The 10,311-nt window shown below is 52.4% G+C and overlaps 2 protein-coding genes across 2 annotated transcripts; one reads left to right on the forward strand and one right to left on the reverse strand.

Moving 5' to 3' along the window:
* Positions 1-257: 257 nt before the first annotated feature.
* On the forward strand, positions 258-3,311 carry BESB_019510 (uncharacterized protein; the record flags this gene model as incomplete). Its single annotated transcript, XM_029360660.1, has 5 exons — positions 258-296; positions 1,209-1,280; positions 1,916-1,984; positions 2,270-2,373; positions 3,155-3,311. The coding sequence occupies 5 exons, from the start codon at positions 258-260 to the stop codon at positions 3,309-3,311; spliced, it is 441 nt and encodes a 146-aa protein (XP_029216019.1).
* A 1,329-nt stretch (positions 3,312-4,640) lies between these two features.
* On the reverse strand, positions 4,641-8,560 carry BESB_019520 (PHD-finger domain-containing protein; the record flags this gene model as incomplete). The annotated part of the gene is made up of 7 exons (XM_029360661.1): positions 4,641-4,928; positions 5,390-5,455; positions 5,867-6,054; positions 6,355-6,585; positions 6,877-6,993; positions 7,363-7,561; positions 8,015-8,560. 7 exons carry the CDS (start codon positions 8,558-8,560, stop codon positions 4,641-4,643), a joined length of 1,635 nt encoding a protein of 544 aa, XP_029216020.1.
* Between the last annotated feature and the right edge of the window lie 1,751 nt (positions 8,561-10,311).

Here is a 10,311-nt window from a genome sequence, read left to right on the forward strand (position 1 = left end):
CCAAAGCAAACCATACCGACAGAATAAACTGAGAAACGGTATTCGTCCATTTCTCGAAGGACGGCTTCGTGCCTAGCTGTCTTTCCCCCTCAACCGGCTCCACCCAGATATCGTGCTTTCTTTCGTCGCACCCTGTTTTTCAACAAACGACAGGCGGTCGCGGCGACAGGGCGGCGCGCACTCGCTACAGGACTATACACGAACGAGACAGAGTCTGGAGCCTTTGCACATTTTTACTTGCCTTACATCTCTCTAAAATGGGGAATGCTTGCTGTTCTGTCGAGAAATTTGAACCGGTAAGAGGTGCTGTCCGCTCAGGACATTCGCAGGCCAACGCTGAAGGAGCATCGACGGGAAAGGACACCCCTAGAAGGCTGAACAGAGAGTAAAGACGAGCTTAGAAGGAACAAAGAAGTGTTTTTGCTGGATCAGAAAAAAGCACGAAGGGGAAGGATCCCACACGAAAACTTTCGTCGTGCCAAACACAAATGAAGAGGCGTCATAATCGCACAACTCCATGTGTGTGTATACCCTCCCCGCGCATACACAGAACTCTGCACAGAAATAAAAACGATGTAGGCACAACCACGTTTACCACAATAAAGCATATATAAACCGGCTTGTAGGCATGTACGGAGGCCTCGGAAACTGCCGTATTTAACACGGAGTCTGGCAGTTGACGGCGGCGTCGTCGTGTCTCTCCGTCCTCTGTTCCCGTTGGTCGCATGATTACGGTGTGGTGTTAAATTTCCAGAACGCGTCAGTCTAGAAGGACATACTGTTCTTAACATTCTCAATGAGGACCGCACATGCACGTTTGCGTGGCAAGCCTGTGGACGGCGAGTGTTTTTTCTTCGCGCATCTACCATGTGCGCCCGCCTTTCTCGGTTTCTTCGTGAAGGCACGTGCACGCAACAACGGAAGGCTTTCACAAACCTGCCTCCCAAACAAGACCTACTATCAGTTTGTTTGTTCCCGCCCAGACATGCGTGCAGTGGCCATGAATGGAACGTTTGTGCAGACACGTACACATACACATGTGGCTATTAGTCACATTCCGGTCGTAAACTGTATCTGCGCAAGGCATAGAGTGAGGTATTGGGTCCAAAAGTTGGAATTCGCAAACCCAGGCATTTTGATCGGGGAATATCCACTGTGTGATGGATCTTCAACTGCTAGAAGCGTGAATACGTTCTCAACTCTCTCAGGGCAGCGACGCCGCCGTCAGGGATTTTCTGTCGCGCGCCGCCCAAGGAGTCACGATGGCTGTTGTCCTTCAAGTGAGAACGCAAGCGACTTCTTTCGACTGAGGCGCGCCTAGGTGTTTCGGTGATTTGTTGCGCAGATTCAAACGTGTTTTGTTTTTCTTATGTAACGACGACTGGATGTCAACTTGACGCAGTCAAGTCAGACACGAAGCAAAGCATGCTGCTAAGAGGGAGCCGCGTTGTAGTGTTTCCCAAAGGCACTAGCGCAACTTTATAGCTACTTATATATTCACTTACGTATAGCTCGAAGAACGGCCCCCAGGCCCAGAGTCTTCACGAGGCTTTGTCGCCTTGCGTACCTCATGAATGAATCGGTAAACGTGTGAGCGTGTGCGAGGAAGTGTCAGTGGCATACCAGGCTGATGAGAGTATATATACGTACACATCAGGAATATACACGTACAAATGTTGTACAGGGGGCCATTGACACATTTACAAGTGTATTTTGTTGCATACATGAAAACCCGCATACAGGTATTGACGCAATCCTGGGACTGCATATTTGTATAAATAAATCGGTGTGTCTACTCACGCGTCGCCGTGTGCAGAACTTGAATTCAGCAGATAGTCATTCCGCCCCTTATTACGGAGCGAAGTCTCCTATAGATGTATGTCTATATGGCTTGTGCACTTTTTCGCCGCTTCAGGATGGATCGGATCTGGCGTGTAAAATGTTCATCGACACTGTCGAACAGAAGATAACCATCAAATGCGAGGTCAGGAGACGGAATTTCTGTCGCCTACAAAGTTTGGAGGCGGACAACAGTCTACGCAAGCTTCAAAGAAGTAGACCGAAGACTCTACGCGCGTGTTAGGACGGACCAAACCAACCCACCGGGCGAAGAGCTGGAAACTCCGGATGTGATATATTTGAATGTATCTCTGTTGAGGAAGCTGGAGTTTTTCAGCGCGTCCACACTTACTTCTTTTTTTGAGCATGAAGGCCAGAACAACTGGTTCACTTCGTGCGCGGTTCGCCGTCCGTGATTTCTTTTCTTCAGGAAAAGGCGCGAATCATCACGTTCAGCGGAATAAAAAACCTTCTCTCGACACCAACGCAGCTGAAGCGGGTGGAAACCAAAGCGAATTTGACTACCGAGACGAGGTAGGATTTTTCCAGATAAACACACACACACAAGAAAGGTTTTAGAGCGGTCTTCTATCGAGAGCTTTGCGGTAGATCCTGTCAAGTGTCGGCTACACGAGGAATCTTTCTATGTTTAGCGCACCTATTTGGGTCGTCTCCGCAAAAATACTATATCTATAACTATGTGTGGTTGCGTAGCGATATGCGAAATATCTGCAGAGTCTTGGGTTAGCGCCTCGGCGTGTCTGCCGCTCACATACACAGGCCGCTATCCGTGCTGCGCGTTCAAGTATTGGTTGTACCCTTTTCTGCCCATATTTATTTTCATATAGCTGTGCACGTGTATACAAATATAAGAATATATCCAGTTACATATATGCATGTGTGCTGTTGTAAGCAGTTCCGCGCGATGACAAGCTACGCGCATCTGTAGTCTATTTGTATTCGCGTCGGCGGGCTAGATATCTCAACTTTGTCCCCATCTCCGTTTACCACGCGGAGTGTATCACAGGCGTGCAGCGCAGTTGAGTCTGCATGCGAGCCTGCAATGTGTCCACAGCCTCGAAATGAGGCGAGTACTCTGAGCGTACCTATATTCCGTCTGCTTTCTTGAGTACGCAGTTCAGCATAACTTCGCCTACCGCCAAGGGGCAATGCTTTGCTATGATGCAAGTCATCCGTGTTTTGCTTGGAAGCCCCTGCTTTCGTTCCCGCTCCTCTCTCCGCTGAAGAAAAAACGCCCGTTCTTTCGAACATGTGGCGTTTGTTTCTCGATGTATTGTTCGAACTGTTTCCGCAGCGTCGTCGGGGTTCACCTGTTCAAGACCGAGAGCTGCATTCCAATTAAGCTGACGAGTGCAGAAGAAAAAGTGAATTTCCTTGCTGCCATGAAAACCTTCGGAGTTCCGCCTCCCCGATCCGAGCAACGAAAGTCGTCTGCTCATCAGCGGCCTTGAAGGAGTAACCAAATGTCTTTCTGCGAATACAAGCTGCCATACACGTGGATATAGGTGTACCTCTATATTCGTGCGGCGCGCATTCCCATATTTATATGTTTATATGTGTGCCTCTGCATGGGTGTACGCCTAAATACGTGGTTCGTTTACGCATGGAGATACGTGTGCTGCCTACCTACCCGCCCTTGCTTCGCTTCTTTCGCGGCGCCAGGTGTGTCTTCTTTTCTCAGTCTTTTCGAGAACGTCTCGGGCGTCTTTCTGTTGCGGGATTTCTCTTGTCACCCCTCCGAAAATGGGACTCCGGAAACTGGAGTCTTATATGCTTTTTGCTGTTCTCCTCTTTTCACGCGATCAAGCCTGACGGACTGAGCACGCAGGCGCATGCCGGCTGCATGCAACGCTGGCGAGCTTTAGGAAAACCTCAACCTTCAGTTCAGGAACATCACAATGCCCCATGAAGAAACCCGCTTTATAAGACAGATCCGAGAATCAACATAAGTGATCGTAAAAAATCAAGGCCCTCAGGTTCGAAAAATCCTCGCTGAGGCCGTAGGCAGGCATAAATATATAGGCATGCCTAGGTTTATGCCCAGCAGTATATGGCTCCGCGTATATATATATATATATATATATATATATATATATATATATATATATATATATATATATATACATACATACATACATACATACATACATACATACACTAGAGCACAGGCCACCGCGCTGACAAGCGCGGTGAACATGTGTGTCGAGAGCAGTGCACCGCGGGCCTTGCCGTCCGCTAGACGGCATCGTGCGAGATTGTTCGAAGCTCATTAGCACCTGTCGGTTTAGCGCGGGCTAGCTCATGAGGAACGGCCGAGCGCTTTCCTACGGTGGTCGACGCTTATCGCGTTCCGCCGGAAGGGACAAGCGTTTGGCAGTCACGCATGCAAGAAGGCCCGTAAATCCGAAAACCACGCACGCTCACGCACAGATCACATGGAGCCGAGTATACAGGACGTTTCTAGAGCGCTCCCTCCGCTCCAGTGTCGGCTCACATCCTACGGGAGACACACTATCTTTATATACGTGTGTGCTGCACAGAAAACTGTGTTTCACAATGTCGATCCAGAGGCACAGGTAGACATTTGCATATACTTATTTTATGGTCTTCAAAAGGAAGACTTGTCGGCGCTCCGGACGGCTTCGCCAACACCTCAGCTTCTGCAGTCTTGAACGCGAGCTGGGAGCGAGGGGCGAAATTAGATTAAAAATTCTGAGACTTGCGCGCTCCGCATAGCTGTTCGCGTGCGGTAGAGGAAGAGAGCAATCAAACTCTCCTACTCAGTTCTCTTTTAGAGGCGTTGTCGCTTCTTCCTCCCCATTTTTCGCGGGCGGTGACGTTGGCGTATGCCCGGAAGCAGACGACGCAGCGGCGCCCCGTGGTGTACATACACCGCCATCCTCTGCATGCTTGCCATCTGCAGCAGCGCCTTCTGTTACGGAGGACGGGGCGTTTTTAGTCGTCTCCGCAGACATCCCCGCGGAGGAGCATAGCGGAGCCGCAGGCGTGCACAAGGCTGAGATGCGCTGCCACAAGGCCCGGAGGGCTACAAGGTTTTCATTTAGCTCCTGCAAGCAACGAAAGCCAAGAGACAGAGAAGCCGCGACTGTACCCCCGTTTCCTCTTACGTTACCAACAGGGAAAACGTCTGGCATACGGAACGCTGAGGTTGTTGTCCTAATCCGGTCGGGAACGACGTCAGCGCAGCGCACTTCGCTCACTCGTCGTCATACACAAAAGATCGTTTTCAAAGGAGTGCGTCTGCTTGCCTCTAAACGAAGAAAGGAACTTCCGTCGTATGACGAGACCGCCCGCCTCCGCCAAAAAAGGGAAACGCACACGAGATCTCCCGTCATTGATTTCTCCGGACTGTCTCCTCCCTCTTCAACATTACCCGTCTCCCCCGTAGCCCCCCCCCCCCCCCCCCCCCCCCCCCCCGCCGCTCGCTCCCGCTCAAGCTTCAGTTCCTGATTTTCTGTTCGAGGTTCTTTCTTCACGCCTACCGCGCAGAGTCTTTTCTGTTTCTCACCTTTATGAGATACGCGCCCATTCGCAGGCCCCACGTCGAGTTCTCCTGGTGGCATTGCTTGGCGAACTGCGAAGCAGACGGCAAACAGAACTGAGACGTGAAAATGGACGCGCTAGGACACCGGACGCACAACCCAGAGAGCCCTGCGCATACAGGGGGCAGATGCAGAGCAGAAGAGAAGACGAGGCAAAACACCACGAGACAGAAGGAACCGGCGGGGAGAGAACGTCACGAATGAGGAACCAAAGCTGCTTTTCTTCACCCTGTCGCGTTATCGTGTGTTCCCGTTGTCAATTTTTTGGGAAACCAAACTCGTTTCTTTGGATAACACTTATAAAATTGAGTTTCCACTTTCCGAAAAGCTGAGTATTGTGGGTTAAAAGTCTACGGCGTTCTCGGCCAGATACGCAGGCAAAAGCTGCATCTCCCTGCGTGCGTCTGTGTCTGTTCCTGTCAGGCCCTGCCCGATCGACTCACGAAGATGATGTCTCGGTTGCGGCGCACGAGATTCGCCGCGCGAAAAAAGGGGTGCGATGCATCGGGGTGCCGAAAAAGGTACTCAATCGGCTCGTCGGCGTCCACGGATTCTCGGTACGTGTAGCCGCGGTGTCTGAGACAGAATGCGTGGTAGCTCGAGTCGTTCTTCCTCTGGAAGTCAATCTGCCCTGCAAACGCATGAAGAAGCAACACTCGCAGTCAAATATAGGTGCAGACGCGCAACGGCGAATCCTGCACGCCTAGTGTTTAAGACCCACAGTCACATCATTCACGCCAACACGCTGCATACAGTTACGGACAGATGCAGGCATTCTTAATGCAAATTGACGCGTAGCCGCTTTGGCGTCTGCCCCGGCCGGGGGAAGCACCACGATCCAGTTTGCCCAAACCATGCACTCTTCTTTCTTCCCTTCCCGTTCCACCCCCCCTCTCCCTCGCCCCTCCCCCCCAAGTCCAGCGCCTGCTACCTGTGAGGTTGAGGCCGTAGCCCGCAAAGGCTGCACAGATCGGATGAAAGACGGCAGGGCAGTTCTCCACGAAGCAGTTGATCACGGCGCCTTCGTCGACGCCGCAGATGTCGCAGGTTTTCTCAAAGCGCCAGGCGGGCATGTCCAGCAGCCCGCCCGAGTCGTCCACCCGCGTGATCCAAGCCTCTGGCAGCCAGACCGCGCAGTGAACGTGAATCCACGCCTGGGAGCCTGAAACAGGAAAAAGTCGAAAGAGAACAAAGAACTCTCTACGGCCAAAACTATGTAAGAAGGTAGTGGTCAGCGCTGTTTATGCCCATTCGCGCGGAACTGTTTCTGAAGATCGCTGCCTCGCAAGAGGGGCAAGCACGCAGCGGCGAGCCGAGAAAAACATGCAAAGCGTCTACGCAAAGACCAGAGAGAACAAAACAACACTGGCGAGTGGAAGGTCTACTGGAAGGAGGATAAGGAGCAGCTTCGCTAGCAGACCCGCGCTCGTTTTTTCAAATCCTCTGATCTCACCTTCCCCGCAGCGGACGTGAGCGCCGAAACTCCGTGGACACAGCGGGCACCGCTTCGGTAGCACGCAGATCGGCTGCTTCTCTTTTTCGAGACGGTCGATCTCCGCTCGGAGCGCCCCTGAAAAGAACAATAAGCACATCCCCAGCGCGTTAGGGAAACTCTCTTAAGCTTTGAACCATCTACGAATATGGCCCTCGTATACATAGAGAGATAGATACCTACTTACCTACACAAACATACATACATATAGACATACATGCACACATACATACATACGAATACATATATATGAATAAATGCATACATATATATATATATATTACACGCGTAGTAACGGTGCAGATGTGGATAGGTGCATGTGTGACTGCGCATGTCCTTATGGATGAGAGTTGATTACGAAACGCTTGCTGCTGTTATTCTCCCTCTGCGGGACCCGAGACTACGCAGGTCCGGTGCCTGCACGCGTTTTTTCCCGTTTCTTCTCACGTTCGACTTTGAGTTTGTCTGAAGTCTTTGCCGCGGTCTTTCCCGCGAGTCGGCGGAGCTTGTTGACGTTTTCCTTCGCTCGGTTTTTGTTTTCGCAGTACTGGCAGTACCAGTCAGCGTCGGGGACGGAGGCGACGCAGTAGCAGGTCTGGTGAACGGCGACGTCGCAGCCGTCGCAGAAAAGAATTTCATCGTGCCCCTGACAGAAAAACACATGGAGAGATCGAAAAAGCTGAAGGCGAGCGGTCAAGGGTAGGCCGTTGTTTCCTTTCTCCTGTGCAGAAGCAGCCACAAGCTTCACAGAATTCGTTTTCATCAGAGGGCGGGGAGGGGGCTCCCGTCGCGCCTCTGCCTAGCAAGCACGCGAGGAAGGAGAGCAGTGGAATAGGAGATGAGAGAAACGACAGCCACGCGGCAGCGGATACAAACAAAAAACCCAGTTCTCTGTCGAGGGGACTGCAGAAACCAAAGAAAAGAAACTACATGAAGGAGAGCAGACTCCCTCGGAATCACGACCCGAGAGGCGGCCGCCTTCACAGGCGAATCGGATGTGGAGAGCAAAAGGCCACGATACTTTTCAAAGAATAAAAATGGCGCCGGGTGCCGCGAGGAGGAATTAGATACGAGCCCGCTGAGCCAGTCTGCGCCGCACCGGAAGAGAGTCGTAGTTTCCGCAGATATCGCATCTGGTGCCGTCGTCGTCCAGGTCGATGCTCAGGTCGCCCCAGACTTTGTTGATGTCGGGGAAGCGTCTCGCAATTTTTTTCGCGAGGTGAGCGTGCCGCAGCTTCGCCTTCCTCGCCTTCAAGAGATGCCGGCGAACCGCAGCAGCTTTCAGCAAAGGGAGCTGTGGCGGGTGCGGCAGAGCGACCGCGACGGAGCCGGTGTTCGAAGAAGTGCGAGCAGATGAAGGAGAGGGTGGAGAGGAAGCAGCGGCCGGCGGGGAAGGCGAGGGATATGAGGAAGAAGAGCAGGAAGAAGTGCAAGGAGATGAAGACAGAGAGCCAGGTGAAGAAGCAGCAGTGTAGTCGTCGGGGCTGATAGATCTTCTCTTTGACGACGAGATGGCGGCTGCTGCGGGCGCACTTGTCCGCGAGTCTGCAGGAACAGAACGCGGCGACTCAAGAAAAGGCGCCGCGTTCGGTGCGCACAGGACAGCCTGAGTCGCTTCCGCGTCCTCCGCAGGTGTCGTCTCCATTTTGTCGACGAATAACGTCGTGCTTCTCAGTTGGCGCAGTGAGCTTGAGCGTAGGGCGTCTGCCCTCAGCCGCAGGCCAGTCCTGGTCGTCGGGCTCCGGCGCCGTCAGAAACGAAATCCGGAGATATTAGTAGGGTGAAGAGCGACAGACGTATGCGGAGACAAGCGCAGACGCAGCAAGAGAAGCCGACGGGAAACGAGCAGAGCTGCTAAGAGATTGAACTCCTCCAGGACATAACGCGAAAAAGGGACGCTTGTCGGCGACAGCTAGACGAAAGGCCTTGCGGACACCCGAAGCAGATCGCCGGGGAGGCCCCGATTCAAAGCACGTAAATAGAAGTAGGGCAGCGACGAAAACGTGAATGTCGTCTTTGCAGACTTGGTCACCGAATAGGACAATGAAACGATGGTGTACGAATGGATCGTCGGGAATTGTTTGCTGGTGAGGACCTTTTGTTCGGCTGCAACACTGCATGCAGCGACAGCCTGTACAGGAAGTCCCCGTGCAGTAAATTGACACAGATAACCCCCAGAAAGAGTCTGCAAGCTCCGATGGACGGCTCGTCCTTTTCGTGAAGCAGTTGCGTTTTAGAACTCCGCTTGTGCAGAATGCATCTCAAGAAAAGTGACGGTAGAACGAAAGCCCGCGCATGCAGTCCGACCGATGTGCTTTCGAGCTTCCACAGTGTCTCAGAGCAGCACCCGGCCGCGGCTTCTACTAGTGTAGCTCGAATGCCACTGCCGAATCACATCTCTCGCATGTGTTTGTAGTTGGTCAGAGAGCTTTGCTTCACTGTGAACATGAAGCCGCGATTTGGAAAGCATCGTGTGTAGAATACTTCTGTGGATTTTCCAGTGCCTCATTGGCGGGTCGACCTGCCTCGGATTGTGCATCCGAGATTTCTGAGGTAGGCGTGAGACGTGACTTCAGCGGCCAACCGGCAGTGCGCGTGCCAAATAGACGCTCTAAAAATCCAGAACTCTGGAATCCGGACTTCGTGCGTCCCTGCGTCGCTTGCGCGAGGGTGTGAAAAGCTGGGCGACGGTTAGTTTGTGGACTCTGAAGTCGTGTTTGTCGACCTTTTGTTCGGGGTGCCCTCTGTTTGCGGCGCGAACGGAGGCTTCACTGAATTCCGCGTCTCGCAAAGCTCGTACTGAAGCATCGATAAAGTGTACGCCTTCTCCATATGGTACCGAAAACGACACCGTTCAGCAAATTACGTAGTGAGACGAAATCCCATCATACTGGCACAATGCGTCTATACGCCGTACAGGTACCAGTGAGGAGCAATGACTACGCTTCTAATTTTGTTATGCTACGAAGCCGCTGAACGTACTGTCGGCGCGTAGCGGCTTTCCGCGCATCCATGCACATGAGTCACCCCGACATTGCCACACACTTTTTTTCTACATAGGCACTCACTCCAGTATGACCCGGATTGCTTCGTCTGGGAATGCACAGCATCTTGCACGGAGCCGCTCCACTGATACAATGAGGTACGTGGTGTACGCCGCGTGCGGCTTAGCATTCGCAGAAGAGTGATTCGAGTCTTGGAAAGAGCTCGGGGAAGTAATTCTTGCGTTGCTCTCCACGAGAGCTCCCTCGTTATGAAGAGTTTACTTGCGGGCTTCTGCACGTGCTTCTGTCACCGTTTCAAACTACCTTTCAGTTTCCACGCCGATCAAAATGGCGACGTTGGCCGCGGTACCTCTCCACGCTCGCAAACATGGCTCGGCACCTGGCACTCGAC

Source organism: Besnoitia besnoiti, chromosome XI (assembly GCF_002563875.1).
Source record: "Besnoitia besnoiti strain Bb-Ger1 chromosome XI, whole genome shotgun sequence".
NCBI lineage: Eukaryota > Apicomplexa > Conoidasida > Eucoccidiorida > Sarcocystidae > Besnoitia > Besnoitia besnoiti.